The sequence below is a fragment of the Lycorma delicatula genome, chromosome 12 (genome assembly GCF_047948215.1).
Source record: "Lycorma delicatula isolate Av1 chromosome 12, ASM4794821v1, whole genome shotgun sequence".
Lineage (NCBI taxonomy): Eukaryota > Metazoa > Arthropoda > Insecta > Hemiptera > Fulgoridae > Lycorma > Lycorma delicatula.
In genome coordinates, this window is record NC_134466.1 from 40,876,988 (window position 1) to 40,899,279 (window position 22,292).

Genomic DNA, 22,292 nt, shown 5'->3' on the forward strand with positions numbered 1-22,292 from the left:
TATAAGAAAAAACTGGTTGTAATTACTGGAATGTATATATTGCTTTCATTATATGAAATATATCATAGGGGCCTATTGTGAAAAAAAACATGACCACCATATCATATAATATTAAAGTAAAATTAGGATCCGTATTATGAAATTTCCATTTATTAAAAACAAAAGATTTCTTTACTGAAATAACAGATAATGATAAACAGATTGTAATAAGCAAATGTTTTATTCAGATAAGTATAAAATGTTTCATTACGGATAATGTTAGGAATGGGTATGTGCTATTTTACAGATTAACTAAGAAACTAGTTCAGCATATACTTGAAAGAATTACGGATAATCTTGATCAGCTAAGCATAACTTATTCAAAAGTAATAAAACAAGAAACTGTGAAAATTTGTAATTTTTGTACATAAAAATAGTGATGAAAATGTGAAAATATAAATCAATAAAATTTAAAGGGAATTAATTGGAATTTTTTTTTGTGCATTTTTCATTACATTTCAAACTGATTTTAATGAAATTCATTTTTCTTGTTATTTAATAATTGCATACACAAAATTCCACTATAACATGCACAAAATTCTACTGCTGGCTTTCATTTATTTCATTTGGTCTACAAAATATGTAATGAAAAACAATATTATGAAAACAATCTATTGAGTTTTTCATTTTAATTAACTTACAATTAATTAAGTTTTACATATGTAATACTTTCCTTTCATATTTATTTATTGGTTTTTTGTGTGTGTTTTTTTTTTACAGTAAAGGAATATGTTATAGATGTGTTGTTATTCATGAAAAACATGAAAATGTTCTTCAATATAAAGAGAGTAAGTATCTATTTATTAATTTTTTGAATCTGAATGATTTTATAGTACATCATTAATGCATTCATACTAAGTTACAATAAAAATTCTTTTAAATAATAATCAGTTATTTGTCTGGTTTGATGCTATCTTCCATTCCTTTCTGTTCTGTACAAATATTTTAATCTCAACATAATTATTACATCCTATATCTTCAATAATCTCTTTTATAATGTATATTCCATCCATTATTTGTTTTTCTCTACAGTTTTGTATATATCTTTCTATTACCAAATTAATTAAATCTGGTTATCTTAATAGACAAGGTCATCGAAAAAGATTGCAGTAATTTAAAAAAATCATATCTCATTAACTACTAGAGATAATCAGATGAGTCTTTGTTTTTAAATTCACCAACTCAAAAGTTTTTTACATACCTTAAAATGCTTCAATATGAACTCTGTTAATCACTCTGCAAACATTCAGCCAATAATTGATTTATGCTGGATCATCGGAGATGTAACTTTGGAAATAGCAGTGGTGATTCGTTATCTTAATGTTTTGACATAATTGTACAATGTATGGATCTCAGCAGCCCATTCTTTGTCCATGAACTAACTATCACAGGGAATGTCTATTTAACGTGCTACACAGGTGTACATTTTCCCACAAGTTGACCAAATTGAACAAGAAAGTTGAGAGTTCAGATGTTAAAATTCTAGTAAAGGTTACATGGATTAGTAAACTTTTACGTGGAATTGAATACTAGATCATGGATGCCAGTGTTCTTTGGTGCTTGTGTTTCACTTTACCACAAATCTCAGAAATGGTCGACCTGAGACTCTACAATACTAGACTTCATTTACATTCATACATATCATCCTCTGAATTAATACCTTATGGTGGTTCCAGAGGCTAAATAGAAAAAAAAAGAAAGATGAACAAGAAAGTAATGTTTCAACAAGATGGTGCATCCCTACACTTTAGCCTAGGTGTTCAACACACTCTCATTGAAAGGTTCCCTAATCATTGGATCGGTAAGACTGGTTCTGTGCTTTGGCCTCTGAGAAGCCCAGATTTGACACCTCTAACTTTTTTTTTATGGGGATACGTTAAAAAATCAGAAATGTACAACAATTAAGACAACCGATTATCGCTGCTATTGTCACAGTTACGCCTGTGCTGATCCATCGAACCTAGGTAGAAATTGATTATTGGCTGGATATTTGCAGAACAGCCAATGGAGCTCAAATTGAAACATTCTAAAGTACGTAAATAAAACCAACATGAGTCTGTGAATTTACAAAAAAAGTTGTGATTATCTCTAGATTTTTTAAATTCCTGTAATCTTTTTTTGATGAGCCTGTACATAGCTTGCCAACCTGGTTCATAATTTTAAAAGATTTCCATAAACTTTTTTCTTTTATTTGACTTCATTTCAAATTTTATCTACCAATTGAATCTCTAACATTGCCCTTTAACACCATATCTTTGTTTTCTAATCCCTTCTGTTCTAATTTTTCTAATGTTCATATATCACTACTAATAAAACTACATTACAAACAGATATTTTTAAGTGTATGTTTTTATTTCTTAGATCTGTAATTTATGTTAACAATTTCTTTTTTCTTGAAAAATCTCCTTGAAGGTTCCAGTCTATCCTTCATAATTTTCCTTCCTAAATTTCAAAATTCTGTAACCGACAGTATATTATATTCAGTTATTTTAATTTTTAATTCCTTATTATCCTCTTTTATATCATATTTTATTATCTTCGTTTTACTCTTTATTTATTTTAAACTGAATAAACAAACACATTAAAGTATTTTGAATCTTTATCCCCTAGATTCGATAACTGTAGACCTTACATAAGACAATTTTCAAACAATAGTCCTTTGTTTTGAATTTGAATGAAAATTATATTGTTACGTGTACGTGTATGTTTGAGGATCATCTCAATAAAAAGAAATAATAATAAATTGTTCTAATTTTTTGTTTTAGCATTCTGTGTACACACAAGAGACAGCCTTCACTCGTTATGTTCACTGATCACAGGTGATGCTCTTTTATATTCTATGTTCAGAGAAGGAGCAATACCAGTACCATGTCCATTTCGTGGAGGACATACATTCACTTATAATAGGGGTTATGGTGAATGTAGATACCCATTATCTACAATAGATTCATGTACTCATGATTCTAGACTTCTTTTAAGATACCAAGCATGCCCTGATGTACACTCTACTGAAAGTGCAGGTAATAAACTTAAGCTACATATATATTAACCTAAGCTCTAATTTGTGATTTTTAGTAAGGGATATATTTTACCAACAAATTTTTGTACTGTATTCACTAACAAAACTATTCCATCAATATGCGCTCATAATATAATTCCCCATTTACCGCTGTTGACAACAGTGTTCCCATTAAACATGTGTCTATTTATCCCTCCTTATTTCCTACTGGTTTTGACTTAAAATTTTAAAAGTGTTACAATATCTAATAAAACAAGCTTTTAATATAAAGCACATAAATAAAATAAAAGACTTAATTGGTTATATCTTGATGAAATATAAACGATGACTAGTCTAATCTGTTCTATTGCAGACATCAACAGACTAATTTTTCTTTATATCTTTAATATTTTTCCTTTGAAAATTACAAATAATGTATATTTTAAGAACTAAAAGCTATTTTTGTTTTCAAATAAATATATCACAAAAAAGTTTTTAATGGCTATACCATTTTGAAAAGTAACAAATTATTCATGATTTGGTTTTATTGGAAAAAAAAGCTAGTTTAGGTAGCAAATTTTGTTTTGTATTTATGGTTAAACAATCATGTTTATCAATCAGGTATTGGAAATTGAAACAAAGTAACATTTTTACTTTCTCACTGTAATTTGATAATTAAAATTAAAGATTTGCTTAGTAATTGTAAAATAATAGTAATAATAATTTGCTTGCTTTGCAAATGATTATTACTATTATTAATAGAATTATTATTAATAAAGTATTAAATAAATTTAATACTTTAATGATTTTCAAACATAATCAACGTATAAAATTAGCGTAGTAAAATAATAAAATACTGATAACATGTATTTACAGGTATGTATTTACAGTAAGTAATACAATATAGTATATATTATACTATATGATATATAGTATAATACTCATAGTATTGACATTATTTAATTTTATTTATAACTAGCAGACCCAGCAATGCTTCGCTATTGCTAGATTTGAATATATATATATTTATTTATTTATTTCATATGTATATTGACTTTTCCTTTCACCCATTTCCCCATTTTCCACCCCTTTCCCTTTCCTTCTCCCCTATCTCTTCTCCTCATTTCCCTTTCACCTTTCCTCTTTCTCCTTTTCTTTTTTCTCGTTTCCCCTTTCTATTTCCTTTTCCCTTTTTCCATTTTCCCCTTATTCCTTTTTTACCTTCTTCTCTTTTACCTTTTTCAATTTTTTCCTTTCTCAATTTTTCCTTCTTTCCCTTTTCCAATTTTTCCTTTTCTTCCTTTTTTCCCCACGGGTAAATCGGTCCAGTAGTTTTTTAGTCTATAGCGGAGACACATATCGGAAACATTGAAATGGAATATTAAAATATTTAGTATAGCATGTGTTGTTTTTATGTCCAACAGATAGCACTGTTTTTAAAAAAACCATGTTTTTACCTGTTACAGGTGTGACATCTTAGGTATATAAATAAATAGTAGGTATATAAAATCATGCATGTATTCGAATGCAATGTTGTGTCAAATTTCAAAGCAATCGGTGAAGAACTTTTGGAGATTTAAGATTCTGAACAAATGAACATTTACATTTTTATTTATATAGATTTTTTGGTTTCATTTTAATAATTTATGTCATCCTTTCATGATAAAATAGTCTGTAAATGTGAATTTTAATACAATCCTTAACATTTTGAACTCTACTGTGTAAATAAGTAGCAGTTAAGAAAAATTAAATTTTTTTTATAAATTTCAAAATTATTTAAACTAAAATTTCAAAATGATTTATGAAAAAGCATATTATAAAAATATTTTTTTTAAATTTATTTATTTAAAAATTATTAATGCAAACTGAATCTGACATTTTTATAAACATAAAAACGCAATTAACTCAAAATTTTGCGAATGTTAAAAGCTAACAAATTAAAAATGTAGCTTCAAAATTGTATCATAACTTTTTAGAAAGGTTTAAAAAAGTACATATATTTTTTTTAAAAAGCTGGCAATGTATTGCATGATTTTTCTGGTTCTTAATCATAAAAATTAAAAAGAGCCAAAAAAAGAATACATATATTTTAGAAGTGGGGAATAATTATTAGAAATTTTTTTCTAAACATATTTACATAAAGTTTACGTATAACAAATTTGCTTATGTAAAGTTTACTATATATCTAATTCTCCCTTCAATAAAGATTAAAATAAGAAAAAGAAAATTTTCAAAAACCTTTTCTACATTTTAGGTCCAGGATCTACAATTTAAAAAGATTGTAGACATTTCTTGATAGATCTAAATATGAACTGTAAAAAAAATTTGAAAAATATTTTAACCGAAGGGGCCAAAAGAATAAAAAAACATATATTTCAATTTTAAGAGATAGGAGTTGAATTTTTGAAAATTTTTTTATTAATTATGCATACATTGTAGGTAGCAAATCTGCTTTAAATAAAATTTTCTCTAAAATGTCTTCTGAAGAAAATCGTAGTTGGTTTTTTTACAATATCCCCCTTAACGAATTAAAAAAAAAATGATCAGTGCCCCATATATACAACAGCAGCAACTTAATCCAATCACAGATGTTATTTTAAAAAAGCAACATTATCTAAAAAAAAAAATCAAACCTATACAATTTATGTATATCTAGTAATTAATATGTCTTCCTTTATTCTTAATCACTTGACATACACAATTTGAAATCGACTCAACAAATGTACTACACATTCTTTTGATTTTTTCATCATGAAATCATACTGATATTACTGCTTGAATGAGGTCAATTTCTGTGGTACAGTTCAATTTTTAGAGTCGTTTTTTGACTACTGCCCAAAGATTTTTAATTGGGTTTAAGTCTAGGAAGTCGCCTGAACACAAGAGCACTTTAATGTTTTGTTTTCCAAAAACTTTTTCCACTTTTTTGGCAATATGGCATGGCGCTAAATTCTACTGGAACAAACCGATGCCTTGTGGGAATTTGTTTTGAAGTTGCTTCACAACCTTTTCCTTCAGAATCTTGATATATTCTACTAGAAGTAATGAACAAGAGCCTTCAAATGTGAAACAATTACAAAACATTCTTTTCTAGAGATTTTAACTGATTGTTAGATATGAGCTTGATGTAATTTCATCTGTGCTTTTCTAACATGTGGAACCTTTTGCCCCTGAACTTAAAAATGTGACTCATTGGAAATCAAAACATTTTTCCAGTCTTCTTTGGTCTAGTTAGCATGAGCTTTGGCTTACAAGAGACTTTTTTTGAACATTGCAGGTGTTAAAAGCTGCTTAACAGCCGGTCAATGAGCTTTTCATCCAACTGCAAGAAATCGGCTCTTAACAGTTGTCACATGGCATCTGTTCCATTGGCTGCTAAACAGATAATTTTGGATCAAATTTACTTTTTCTCCCTAATAACCAATCCTGTGTTGGAGAAGTTTCTTTTTTATAGCTACATTTTCCTTTCTTTTGAAGTGAAAAGGAACCAGTTTCTTTAATTTTTTTTTTTTTAAATAGCATTCACTGTTCCTAGTCCAACACCACACTCAGAAGCTATTTGTTACTGTATCATACTGGTATGTTCAGAAAGAGAAACATTTTTTGAACGCTTTCTTGGAGATATGTCCATTATTATATATTCAAGACCGTACAATAAAAGATATGAAAATAAGATTTTATAATAAAAAAAGAAATAAACATTCAGAAAACACTATAACATGAAAATTACTAATTAACCAAACAACAATAACCTCACACTAACAGACAACTTGAAAAATGGACGTGATCAAGCAGTATAGACACAACATAGAAATAAACGAAAAATTTTTGAATTCAGATTAATTTACACTCTACTGTAGAAATATTTGAGACATATTTGAAGAAAATTGATTTGGTCAATCCTGAGATATATAAGGCCAAATACAGTGCGGCGGAACATGCATGCATATATACATACATACATGTACATGTTTTTTTTTTTCGTCTAGATGAAGTTGTTGGACCTTAAAACATAAAGATTAGAAAAAACCAGATACCCTATTTTTGACATGATCATCAAACTTTGCCCTCTAATATAACTATTCTACCTATTTGCCAGGAAAGAAAAATGGTTATAGATAACTTTCCATGTTTTTTTTTTTTTTAACATGAAAGTAGCCGCAATTTAATACAAGTTGAAAGCTCAGATTCAAATGCCAAGTTTGCATGTTGGTTAAACCCACAATGTTCTTCATTAATATTTGTAAGGAGGTTGTACAAACATTACGGAGCTATAAACTAATGTGTAATATTAAAACTGGAATTACAAATTGATTATTACATTTTCATTAAGGATTTTTTAGCTTTGCATTCAAAATTCATTATTTATTTACATTTTCAAGCTGTATATATGTATTTTGAATAAATATATAGCTGTATGTATATATGTATATTATACATTTGTATAGGCCACTTGAATTTTTACCTATGCGTTGGTTAATTATGCATTATTCAAATTTATAAACTCTTTATAATTTCCAATTACTTACATTAATTAGATTGTTTTTTAATGAAATTAATTTATAAAATGACTAAATTAACTACATGACCTTCAGTAATTACTATTTCATTTAGTTAACTGACATTTTTCTCAGAAAATGTAGTAATTTATATTTTTTATAAAACTTATTACAAATAAATTCAATTTTGTGAATTTCTTATTAAACTATGAAGTATAATTATTGTAATGCTTATTTAAATTATTTATATTTAATTTCGTGCTTATTTTTTTTTTATTGTAGTGCTTTTTTGATGCGAAACTATTTTCTTATGGATCAAAGGTTTTTTTTTGTAAAATTTTATATTAGAATGAATGGATAGTTTTTCAAAAGTAAACAAAATAAAATAACAAAAAGTTGGTCTTGTGCAGAACTACACAAGAATTTTTTTTTAATCTTCATTATTAATCAGAGCAGATTTTAATTACCTGAAAAAATTGATTATATTATTATTAGTATTATTATTATTATTATTATTATTATTAACTGTTAAGTGGACAGATTTACGTCAAAGATACTTAAAAAACCCTTTAAAAATTAATGAAGAATCTGTGTTAGTAGCAGACTGTACCAGTGTGTTCAGCTGAGAGTCAAATCAACATGTATAGAGATTCATAAACGTTAAATCTACATGGTTTTGTCAAAAAAGATTGGTTTTTTATTAACTATAAAAAAAAAATATTTAACATGTATATATATATATTTCATTAAATCAGTAAATTTTGAAGGAATTCAGCCTTAATTCCATCATGATACTCACAAAAAAAATTTCACAATTGAATACATAATTTTTTAGATTGGCTAAATGAAACAAGTGCACTTAAACAAGTAAGCTGTATGTTTATTACTACTAAAGATCAGAATTGAAACTTTTCAAACTATCTTGATAATTCTACTTTTTATAAATTTAAAAAAACAAAATTACATTCTTTTCTGTTTTCCAGTTGAAGAACTGCAATGCCTAGCAACATGGAAAGAAGGTTCATTACGATATCTTGTTGGTAAAATGCATCACAGTCATGCGACATCAAATGAAGAAAGATACAGGTGTTTTGTATATGAAAAAGTATCAATCAATGGTTTATATGATGGAGACATCAGACAACAAAGGGCTGATGATGTTGAATATAAAGTAGCACAATCTGGTGATGCGACTTGTAATGGACTTTTTAGTCCTATGGAAGGATCTCGTACAATGACACTTAAAAAAGGTAAAATAACTTGATAAATTTTAATAACTATTTAATTACTTGAGTCTGTTTAGGGTATACATTATCTAGGGCATTTGCTGTTCTATGTGGAAGGTAAAGTCAAAACTTAAGACATACTGGACTGTTTGGTCATATCTTGAAATACCATAACTGGCTGGAGGTTTTGCTATTTTTTTAACAAGAATGATCATTAAAAATTACATTTGTATAAATCAGTATAGGTTTAGTATTGGTAAGATTATCTAATATAGAAAACAATTTAATAAACAATAAACATTCTATTTCTGATATTAACATAAATTTAGAAATATTAGAAATTAGTAAAGATGACATAAAATTAAAATATCAGAAAAATATTATGTAAATAAATACAAACAAAATTTCAATTTGATAAATCATTAGACAATGTTTGAAGGAGATATTCTTATAAAAACTGTAACAGATAACAGCACTAATTTAAATTAAAATGCAATTTTCATTATTTTAGTATTTTATTACGCAATAATGTAATTATTTCATTCATGACTTAGGATGCAGGATCCGCAAAAGTACTTTCATGAAAAATTAACATAAGAAATGTCTTATCTCAATATTTTGTACCAGGTGGTTTATTTAATAGAATTTAAATATTATTTAACAGTATAGAGTAGTAATAATATGAATCTTAAAAAAATTAAATATTCCAGTAAAATAATATATATAAAAAAGTACAATTATAATTTAAATGATGAACAACTCTAAACAAAAAACAAAAAAAAAGTGTTTTACAGTGTTAAAGAGTTAAAAATTTGAACACTAAAACATATCAAAATCAGATCAATAGTTTTCAATCTTACTGTTTTTTCTAGTTTTAATGAAATTTAGTCTGGGAATTTCTGAAGGAGTAATTTAGAGGGCTGATTTGAGGTATGATTTTTACAAAAAAAGTTTTAATGCCAAATTTTAATTTAATATATTTTGAATAATGAGAGTAAAGTGTTGATGTGATGGTCAAATATATTAGATTAATTAAAAAATATTTTAAATAGTACAATTTATAAAATCTTAAAAAGTGTCAACATAAAATCCTATTTTTTTATTATCTTAAAGTTACTGTAGCTATTAAAAAATGAAGGAAATGTTACAAAAATGAAGAAACAATCAGCTGGCTAAATCTGCATCTGGATGGTACTGGGGATTAATGTTTGAGTTATTTTATTGTATTAACTGTAAGAAATATGTTATGGAAAGCAATCTGATGACAAAAGAGAACAGAAAAATTCATAATACATGTTTTCCATACTTCAGTTGGTGCATTTTTGGTTGCTGATGTTTCAAAATGAGAAGTTATTAAAATATTGTTTTCACCATTATTTTCATCAAATTTAAATAAAAATCATGTAAATTTTACAAAAGAATTTTTAAAACTGAAAGTAGTAAAAAAACTTCCAGTGTTTGTATGTGTAATTTGTATTGCTGTGAAAACTTGCTATGTAAAAATAATTAGGGTCTGATCAGCCAAGTATACCCTAGATAATTCAACATTGTTGAATAGTATAAGTGAATATTCTGAGTGACAATTTATATATTATTTTATGTGTGGTACATATATGCAATATTATTCTTCACTTCACCACTAACACCAGTTTCATACTTAAACAAAACTATCAAAGATCCTATTCTAACAAATTCAACCACAACATGACCAATTATAAAAAACAAATAGTGCATAAACTATAAACATTAGACAAAATAGTTTTGAAGAAGATTTCCAATCTGTTGCAAAATGAAGAAAGAAAACAATGAAAACATGAAAAAAAAGAAAAAAGAGAGAATTATATAAAAAAACCTTTCTCCAAATTGTTAAACTTAATTCTATAATGGATCATGTGGTAAGAATCAATGAGGATAGTTATAATATGTTAAACCCACCGGGTTGTTCTAGTGGTGAATGTGTCTTTGCAAACCAGCTGATTTCAGAGTCGAGAGTTCTATGGTTCAAATCCTAGTAAAGGCAGTTACTTTTATACGGATCTGGATACTAGATTGTGAATACTGGTATTCTATGATGGTTGGGTTTCAATTAACCACACATCTCAGCTCAGGAATGATCAATCTGAGACTCTACAAGCTACACTTTATTTACACTCATACATATCATCCTCATGCATCCTTTGAAGTAATCCTGATAGTGGTTCCGGAGGCTAAACAGAAAAAAAAGACATAATATCTTAAAACAACCTATGTATGTAACAAGAAATGAAGAGAATAAATAGAAGTACACCAAGAATGAGATAAAACGATGAGTTTATAAAAATATTGTAAACTATTACAGAAGGTAGAGTGGCATTTATAGCAAGTAATAGAGAAGAATGCATAGGCTGGTGAAGGAAATCAAGAATTATAAAGGTCTATCGAGTAACTAAGTAATATATGTTTTGCTGCACAAATCCTACTCCTTGAATAAATATTCAAACTACCCTAGATTTAAATAACTTCTTTACTTAAAAATAATTATTAATCTTTACTTTTCTCTTATTTACAGCACCAACATTACTTAAATGTAAATTTCCATCATGGTTGACTGTGTATTCCCATTGGCATACACTTGATTATCAAAGAACATATTTATTTCATCATCGTAACACGACATTACATATCGCCAACACAACAGCACCAACTGTACCGACTGATAATACTAGTGGTGGTAATGGAGGAAGTGGGAGTATTAATCCTCAACAGTTGTCAGCATTAAATAGTGAACAAGATATTAGAGTTGTATGTACTGAGATTAAAACTGTAACAAATGATTTAGCACATCTGGTTGCTCATTATACAATGGGCTGGTATGTAACTTATTTTATTTAAAATTTTGACTCTCATGCCCATGCATAACTTATTGTAAATATTTAGTCAAGTTAACTGCACTCTGGTAAATATTCTCAGGTAGTTTTCTTACAAAAAGTTGTATATTAATTATATGTAATTTGAAGTATTCTAATAAGTGACTGGTTATAAAAATTTAACAGTTTTGGAGTGAGTTCGAACTACCAGTTTATAAGTGCAATTCTAAAGCATACAGATCTCTGCAGATTATTCCTAAAAGACAAGTACATTTGTTCCCTTTTGTATCTCCGCTATTTATACAAAAATTACAAATTAAATATATTTTAACTTGCATATAAATTAAAATGTTTTCATGTATTTAATAATATTTAATGTTTTAAATAAAAATGTTTTTCAAATGTAAGATATGAAAAAAGGTAAAATAATTAAATCAGTCTGACCTAATAAAAAAAGATATATGGATTAATTAGTAGTAAAAATATTTATACTTTCCTGGCAAATAACCAGGAATTAAAAGGAAAGTATATGATCATGTCAAAAAGGGGTATGGAGTTTTTCCATATCTTTAGGTTTTAGAGTCCAATTAGCTCACCTAGACAAAAAAAAACATATGTATGTACATAATATGTAAACACAAGTATGTGTGTGTCACATTGCTTTTTCCTTACATCTCAGGATTAACTGAACCAATCTTTTTTAAATATGGCTCAAATATTTCTATTTATGGGACACACTGATCATACTTATTTCAAAATTTATAAGGGGACAGAGGGATATTGCGAAAAAAATAATTTTGATTTTCTTCAGAGGCATTTTAGAGAAAACAAACAGTATTTATTAAAGTAAATTTGTTATCTGCAATCATATATAAATAACCAAAAAAAGTTTTTTTTAAAAAATCAACCACCAACTCTTAAAATTGAAATATATGTTTTTTGTTATTTTGCTCTATCTCTCTTCAATTTAAATATTTTTCAAATATTTTTTAAAATTTTATACTTCATATATAGAGTTATCAAGAAATGTCTACATTTTTTTTATAATTGTAGATCCGACCTAAAATTCAGAAAAGTTTTTTGAAGATTTTAAAATTATCTTAATTTTTATTGAGGGGGGAGTTAGATTTAGAGAAAAATTTTTCTTAAAATTTATTCTGTTTTTTTTTGTTTTTTTTTTTACTTTTTTAATTTTTATTATTAATAGCCAAGAAAGTCATGCAATAGTTGATCAGCTTATTAAGTCAATGTTTCATTTCTCCTGTATTTTTTAGCCATAATTACAAATAACAAGATTTTGCTCAAAAAAACTACTTTCTTTTCAAATACTTATTAGTCAAAATGAAAAAAAAAATTATCCAAGTTGCAATATTCTGATAACAATGATTTAATTCCAAGGTACTTGAAAAAACTAAGATGATAAATTTATTAGGATACAGAAAGTGTAATTGGGCATAGAGGGAGATGAATAAATAAATAAAAATCTATTAATTTAGATCATAATTATAATTCTTTTTAGTAATTAAACTTTTTCTTTGATTAATTTTTTGTAACTTAGTAAATATCTTAAATTAACTACCTAATCTTTGTTCAAATAAACTATTTTGCTTTCTATTTTAATTTGTTTAAAGTTTGATATGAAATTAAAAATGGAAAGTGTATTCATTTTATTACAATAATAATAATTTAGATGATATTTATGGTTAGCTTGTAGGTTAACAATTCTATTTGTTTTCTAGCAACAAACTATACAAACAACATACTAATACAAGCATGGAATTTCCTAAAATTTTACTTTAATTTTACGTTTTATTTTTTTAATATTCTGACAATAGTGTATAAACAATGAAAGTTTAACCTTAAGAATTTTGAATAAAAAGAAGTATTAATCAGTAGATATACTGAAATAAGAGATCATATATTAGATTATAAAATATACAAGCTGGACATTTGTAAATGGTAAACTAACCTCAAATAATTAACAAATAGGATCTTTAGTAAGATGGTATACTGCATTTTTATGACTTGATTATGTAACACTTGAAATGTCTTCGAGAATAGCATTCTGAAAAGGATGTTTTGTAATATCTTGAAAGAATGTTTGAAGTGTTTCATGCATAAAATAATTATGGTGAAACCACAATTAATAAACTGATTTCCATACATAACCAAAGATTTTAAACAGTAATGGGTGCAGTTTCAGATTACTGACATTTATTTGTGCCAATGATTATAACAGTCAATGCTACTAAAATGGGGTTTAAACGTTTTTAATTGTAACTTGGTAGTGTAACTGTACAACTGTTATAAAAATTGCTTTGTAATTTTTAAATCAATTGAACGATTAAAGCAAAAGAATTAATTTTTACAAATTACTTTTATGGTTCATTTCATCCATAAAAATGGTTCATAAAATAATAATAATACTGTTTACTCATAAAATAAAATCACTATTTATTCTTTTTGATAATAGTTTAAATAAAAGCACACATTAAAAAATATATATATATAAATTTTGATGAAGAAATCAATAAAGTGCATGCTGCCCATTCTACAGAACATCCTTTTCCCACAAAACTTTTGATAATGAACCAAAATATGTTAGAATGTAAAAAAAACATGTCATCTTATAAAGAAAGGTTAATGATTATTTTTAATGTAAAATGTTTACTTCCTGTAGAAAATATATTTTTGAAGATTGCATTAACAAGCACTGGTAGCATCTAAATGATTCATCCCAATTTGAGTGAACTAATTATTAAACTGTAAGTTTCATCAAATGATGAAAAATTAATATAAATATAAGAAATGTAATACAGAGTTTGCTTTTTTCTTTACCAGGAAACTTTCTCAAGTTCTTTTCCTATTAAAAAAATAACTTAATATGCAATTATTAATTATAATTATCACAATCTTAAATAATACTGTTAAAATTAAAAATACTCAATTATAATTTACTTTTGTTTACAGTCAAAATGGATTCATTTGTATGATGTTTTATAAAAGAGATGACCATGTAATTGAACTTCAGACAGGTTTGTAAAACTGATATTACATTAACATACTACTAATTGACTTAAACTGTTTACTGATACAGTTCATATATCCTGGTATAAACAATAACCTTCTTCTAATCAAATTTTTAACTCTGTATGCTGCGTGAAAATTCATCCGTAATCTTTTTCACTGAGTTGAATTCCTCATTACTTGGGTTCCTCAAAGTTTTATTTCATTTATATTAAATTTTTTGCTGAAATAGTCTCTTTATAAAGAAAAAAACAGGAATTTTCATTCTCTGCTCTTTATAAGTGCAACCTGCACAAGATTCCTGGACATACACTTACATACCTTAATCTGCGCCTTTTCTGCTGTCACTGTAATCAACATATCTGAATTGGAGATACAACACAGTGCTGTAAATCAACTTATTATTAAATTTCTGATAAATGGAAAGGACATTCCAGAAAGGAAGGTTATAAATCAATCTAGTAATGTGTATGTGTGCGCGTGCGTGTGTGTATATGTGTGTGTGTGTATGTGTGAGTATGTGTATATGTGCACGCACACGTATTGTATGTATCTTCCTTCAGTCCAGAATATGTAAAATGAGAATTGGGAGAGAGTTGAAAATTAACAAAATGTTCATCAGCCCAGAACTTTAGCCAATGAAGATTACGTACTTGAAGATAACGCATTTACTCACAAAAATCAGAAACTTGCTACTATGGAATTCTTTGAGAACCTTACTGACATTTATTTGTGCCAATGATTACAATAGACAATACTACTAAAAAGGGGTTTAAAAATGTTTAATTGTAACTCCGTAGTGTAACTGTACAATTGTTATAGAGATTGCTTTGTCATTTTTAAATCAATTGTACGATTAAAGCAAAAGATTTTATTTTAACAAATTACTTTTATGGTTCATTCCATCCATAAAAATGGTTCATAAAATAATAATAATATTATTTACTCATAAAATAAAATCACTATTTTTTCTTTTTGATAATAGCTTAAATAAAAAGAACACGTTAAAAAAATATATATATAAATTTTGGTGATGAAATCAATAAAGTGTATGCTACCCATTCTACAGAACATCCTTTTGACAATGAACCAAAATATATTAGAATGTATAAAACATGTCATCTTATACCGAAAGGTTAATGATTATTTTTAACGTGAAGTGCCTACTTCTTGTATAAAATAAACTGGGAAAAGAAACAATATATATATATATATATATGAAATATATTGTAAATATATTGGGAATAGAAACAATGAGAGATCTGTTAAAATTAAGTAAAGTGAATTTTTTGGAGTGTGAACATGTAAAAGAAGAATGATTGCTGTTATACAGCTTCTGATATATAAAAAAAAATAAAATAAAAACAAGTATTTTAGATTCTATAATAACTAATGAAAAACCTACGGTTTATTATTTCAATAGAACCAAAATAACAATGCATAGTGATATCACTAAAGCTTATCTCACTACAGAAAGTAAAAACTATTTCACTGAGTAAATATTGGCAATCTGTTTTCAGGATTTACAGGAATTATGCTACTTTGAACTTCTCAAAGAACAAAAAAGAATCATTTTGTTCAATTCCATATTTTGAAACCTTTAATTTTTTCCAAGAAAAGAGTTACCCAATCCTTTGTTTGTTTCCTTCAAGATAATGCTTGCTCTCGCACTGCCATTTTAACTCTGGAAATGCTAGAGAAGATGTAGTAGTGTGGTCCATCCTATATAAGCTTTAGTATCAACAGATTATCACCTGTTCAGGACAGTTAAGGAATTTTTAGAAGATGAAATTTGATTTAAACGAGATCACTACATAAGAATGGATAAATTTTTATCTAAAAAAATTATTAAGTTCTCTCTAGATTCGGGAGACAATATTAAAAAAATATGTTAGTTACTTCATTATATTCAATTTATAATTATCAGTTATACGTTTTAGTTTATATTATGTTATAAGTAAGAAATGCAGAAAGTACGTGTAACAAAACTTGGTTCAATATTTTCAGTTTTAGAAAAAAAAAGACTGAACTGGTCACTCCAACTTTATACTACTATCATTTATTATTAATTACAACATAATTTTTTTTCTTTTTTAATTTTAGCATAAAATTAACAGAAGTTATATATCATTCTTATCGTAACTTACTGAATTACTTCTGAAAAATTACTGAAAGGTGAGTGACACTTTATGTACTGCCAGCATCGTGGAAGGTTTAATATTATGGGTACAGTGCATTCAAAAACTCTTTAACAAATTGATTTAACTGTTTACATAGATTTATTACAAATATTGTTGATTTATAAAGCAGCTTTTAAATGATGATAAAGTAATCTCACAGTACAAATATACAATTTTAACATATCTATGTTAATTTAAAACACTTTTATTAATTGATTTCATGAAATATTTTATTTAAGATTTCCTTTGATTGAACTACCTGATTAGTCATAATAAAAATTAATTTTGATAATTATTAATAGAAAGCAGTTTGATAAGCACCAATCCAATAATTGATGGAAATAAAAGCCCTTATTTATTTTACGTTTTATTTTGTTGTTATATTTTTCACCAATTTTGGGTTCTTTAAAACATAGCGACAACACAACTTCTAGAAAGTTCAACTTCTACTCCAACAATTATTAAAAAAATATGTTATGTTAGCTTTTGCTTAATGTTAGGCTTTTTCAGATATCAATGCAAGGAGCCATAAATGTTGTGGTGCCAGTAGATGTAGCACTAGATTTGAATTGCATAATGAACGATTTTTTAGTCTGTGATGTGATTTAAATAGTGAGTGTGATTAAAGTTTGATTTGCTTATTTAGACCATGTTTTTTGTATATTTCAAATCGCTGAAGTGCATCTTGTCAATCAGTAATCTGTTTTCACAAACCGCATCATTGAAACAAACTAAATGTACTCAACATCAACATATGAAAATCTTACTCATTAACAATGAAGAATGCAAATTAGATGAAAGTTAAATTATACTAACATATAAAAACAAGATTCTAAATGAATAAATACAATTTAAATCATCTCAAACATACTCTTTGAACATAGCTTAAACAAAAACATCTTTCTGAATCCATTTCAAACAATGACATCAACACCACAAATCAACAGCTATTTAAAAAAGCTTAAAATAGAACAAAAGCTAACTAAGATATAAGTCAAATTTTTATATAATCTTTACAACTAAAAAATAAAGTTTATGGTAACCAATTTAAAAAAAAATTACTTATAAACAAAAAACAGGCTATCAAAAGTAAAACTTTTTAAACAGTCATGTATATAGAAAATGAAGTAAGCTTTAATGAAAACACAGCTTAAATAAATGTAAATTAAATGTATGGGAATATTTTTTTAATCGTAAATTAAGTTTTTATATGTTCTTTGGATGTAATTAAAAAAAATTCTGTAACTCTTTCAAAGCATAATCACACATACCACTACTGTACAATCATACCAGTTTATTAGGATCATTAAGTAACACAGAAGCATCACTATGTTCCCTCTGATTTTTTTAAAAAAAATTTCATCAGTTTTAGAACATTGTATGGATGTATGCACACTCACTTGTCCTATCTAATTACCTTATGACCTAAATCTAAAACATAATATCGGTTAAAAAACCTCAATCTATAGAAGAACAATTAGTAGAAGTTGTAATTTATATTTAAAAGATATTTAGCAGAAAAAATTCATCAAGATAAATTTAATAATTTATAATAATTAATGAGTGCTATTTTTTTTTTTTTTTTTTTTTGGTTATATAATCTGTTAATTTATTAATTTCTTTTTTTTTTATTAAAGGTTTACCAACCCAAAGACCTGAGGAAGCATGTATGAACACAAATTTTGACAGAGCATCAATACCATACATTACATTAGTCAGTAAGTAGATTGTATTAAAACATTTACACTAGTATGTTAAAATTGGTGTCTGGATTACAGCAATTTCTTTTTAAATTTTTTATACAGCAAGAAATAGTTATCTGATAATAAACTACCCAATTAATACCTAAATCTAACCTTATATGTATGTTAAAGTAGTTTTTATTAAACATAATTACATGAAGAATTTAGGAGATACAGGACTCCAGTTTTTCTGATATGTCATCAATTTTAATTGAAGTATTAATTAAATATACTGTCCACTCCCTTATCAGGAAAATAATGTTTTTCCTCGTCATATATGTGCCAGAAGAACAACAACAGAACAGGTTTCTCAAACAGAAATCCTCAATTATCTTTGACATGCTAAAATATCTGTTAACTACATAAGATTTGAACAATTTTCCAGCAGAAATATTAAATATGTTTGCTTTATACACAATGTTTAAAGTATTTTTGATTGGAAACATGAAATTTTGCTTGAAACAAAAGAAAAAAGAGTTAGCAGCTATGGAGCTGCTCCATAAAGTCAAATTAAGCAATTAGAGATTTCTCTAAATTTGACTAAGTCAACTAAATTTACCAGTTAGTGGAAACATTTGTTTCTGAGATAGGAATAGAACTGATCAGTACATTATAAATTTTTATACCTAACTAGTGCTGAATAAATTCTACATAGTGGTTGGAAATCCATAATAAACCAGTTATGGTAGTACAGTGTTCTGTATGCAAATTGTATGTAGGCGTACAAAATAAATATATATATTGTGACTTAAGTTTAGTGACTGTTTTTGTAAATTAGAACTATTTCTGGTCAGTTCAAAGAACCACTGGTTAAGAGTTATGAGATACTTGACAAATTTTAAATAGTTCAATAAAAAAGTTTAATTATTTCAATTTTAACCATGAATAGTTTAATTTTTTCTGTTATGTTAAAATACTTCCACCAACTTGTTTATTTTTCTTTTAGTATTTTCATTTTATTTACCTTTTCCTCTATTATTAAAACTGATTATTTTCTGTTTTAGCAACAAATCCAGAACAACGAACATGTCCACATTTTGGTAAATATTCAGTTAGTGGAGTTACTCGTAGAGAGCGCCACACAAGATCACAATATCAACCACATCTCTCTCAGCCAATTGATCTCATAGGTACTATTTCGCATAGACTACAGGAAAGTCAAAAGTGAGTAGAGTACAGGATAAAATAAATAATATAACAGGTTACATTAATTTTGAACCAATAAGATTGGCTGAAAGTATTTGTTAATCAGAAAAAAGTAGCCTCAAATTATTTAATTAATTAGTCAGAAAAATGTGTTTTTTGGCAAAAAAAAGGAACTGCTAAAGTATAAAATTTATCACCTTTTTTGGTAATTAATAAGTTCCACATAATAGTTGGTAAGCCAATTTAGACCATTTTTTCAACATTAGATAATACTTATAAGTTTTGGTAAATAGTAATCAAAGATAAAAAGACTTATGGGGTTCAATAAAATTTTATTTGGATTCAATTATTTTGAAGGTTACAGGCATCAGCCAAAATGTACCTTTTCAAACATTAAACAAATATACAGTTTCTCTCAAAAGTACTAAGTATAATATATGAGGTGTGTTCAAAAAGTAACGAGAATTTTGAAATTTCACGAGTTATATTAGTCCAAATCTCAGGATTTTTTCGTTGTTGTATTGGTAAACATCTGAAAAGTATCTGTACATTTTTAACCATGTTGGATGTTTAGTCTGTTATCAGCTGTCAAAAGGATAACACGTGTTTTGGTACGATCAGCAATTTTTTATTTATATAAATAATGGATTAAAGAATTTGTATTAATTTTGCTATAAGAATGGAATAAAGTATAGCAATGTTTTAAAAATGTTAAATATTGCTTTTTGTGAGTCTACTATGAGTAAAGTAAGAGTTTACTCATAAGGTGTATAAGAGTTTCCAAGAAGGTCGTGAAGACGTTGATGACGAGCACCCCGGATCCCCCAGCACATCAACAACCCATGAAAACAAGGAAAAAGTGAAAGAAATGATTATGAATGATTGCCAAATCATAATAAGAAAAATCGCTGATGATGTTGGGATATCAATTGGCTCATGCAATGAAAAGTTTTTGGATGTTTTGGGTATGAAACGTGTGACATCAAAATTTGTTCCAAAATTGTTGAATTTCGAACAGAAACAATGGCAAATGGAAGTTGCTAAATGAAGTCAACAACAATGCAGAACTACTGAAACATGTCATAACAGGTGATGAAACATGGGTTTATGGATATAATGTCGAAACTAAGTCTCATCCTAGTGGAGGCATTCTGGATCACCAAGACTGAAAAAAACTCGACAAGTATGGTCGAATGTGAAGGTTATGCTCACTGAGTTCTTCAATCTTAATGGTATAGTGCATCATAATCTCATGTGGCAAGATCTCTTGCCACAAATCAAACAATCAATAAGGAGTATTACCTACAAGTTAAACACCAAAGAGCTAAATAAACGCTATTTCAAAGATCAAGTTTCAGAAATGTTTCGGGGAATGGAAAAAGTGCTGGCATAAGTATATAATATCTAATTGGGACTATTTTGAAGGGGATAACATTAATGTAGACAAATAAATAAAATTCTTTCCAAAAAACAAAAATTCTCGTTACTTTTTGAACACACCTAAAATCAAATAGATAAAAAAAAAGAAATGCATTAAGAAAATAAAAAAATTATAAAAACACCAGGATGGTTTACTTAAAGAAACAAAAAACCAACTAGCTACATCAATGCTTCTGAATACCCATCACAAACTATCATTAAACAGATCAATATTCCTGTTAATTAAACTCACAATACTGAATTGTTAAGAACGGAATTTAATGGAGAATTAGCACACTGCTAGTATCAAGTAAGATGCTGATCAAGGAATAAAAAATGAAAAACATCTACCTCTAGATAATTTAGGCACATAAAATACTAATTTTTCCAAAATATACTGATATAGTCATTAAATTTTATATAGCATTTTAATATATGTAGTATATATATTTTAACTATTACTATTATTTAACTATTGTAATAGGTTTTCTTCCCTACATTCCTGAGTCAGTCATCCAATTAAGTATACACAACCCAGGAGCGTGTCCATGTCACATCTGAGCCTCCCCGCCTACCGGCTGTATGTCCGGCATGGCAGGTCAGCCCGGCGCAACTACATCTTTTGAATTATTATTTCTTATAATTCTTTCACCCTGTTTCCCTTCTTTGGTTTCCCTTTTTTCTTTTTTATTTTGTTTCTTGTTCTTTTTCTGTCTTCTTCTTCTTCACCATGGCGGTCTCCCTTGGAGTCCCCAGCCACTCAATGAAATCAACACACTGTGGCATGCCAGCCCTCCTGGCTGGAGTTGTCCAACCCATACCCTATCTCACGTCCTAGAAACCTAGTCAATGTTCTTTAGTCTTCCTTCTCAACATGGTTGTAGCAAATCCATCAACAGCTCGCCAGTTGGCTTCGAATGTTAGCATGGAGCCAATCAAATCATCAGACTGTAAACCAGCGCAATCCCTGCAGTTTTCTTCAGTTGATCCCATTTCTTACATATAAAGACGGACTGTTCAACTGTGTCGATTTTCCGACAAAACAAGCATAACGATGCATTCCTTCTACCCATCTTATGTAGTTATGACTCAAAACAGCCATGTCTGTTAGCATTTGAGATAGGTGAAAAATTCATCTCCCAAAACTCCAGCTGTTCCATCTTTCCAGGT

General features: G+C 27.4%; 1 protein-coding gene across 1 annotated transcript in view; it reads left to right on the forward strand.

Annotated features, from left to right (window-relative positions):
* Positions 1 to 22,292, forward strand: part of LOC142332966 (uncharacterized) — a 233,063-nt gene that overhangs the window by 204,985 nt on the left and 5,786 nt on the right. The window contains exons 4-10 of the mRNA XM_075379689.1: positions 760 to 827; positions 2,805 to 3,059; positions 8,520 to 8,786; positions 11,311 to 11,611; positions 14,579 to 14,643; positions 18,453 to 18,533; positions 19,562 to 19,721. Of these exons, the coding sequence (XP_075235804.1) occupies positions 760 to 827; positions 2,805 to 3,059; positions 8,520 to 8,786; positions 11,311 to 11,611; positions 14,579 to 14,643; positions 18,453 to 18,533; positions 19,562 to 19,721 (1,197 nt within the window). The remainder of the gene's footprint in view (positions 1 to 759; positions 828 to 2,804; positions 3,060 to 8,519; positions 8,787 to 11,310; positions 11,612 to 14,578; positions 14,644 to 18,452; positions 18,534 to 19,561; positions 19,722 to 22,292) is intronic.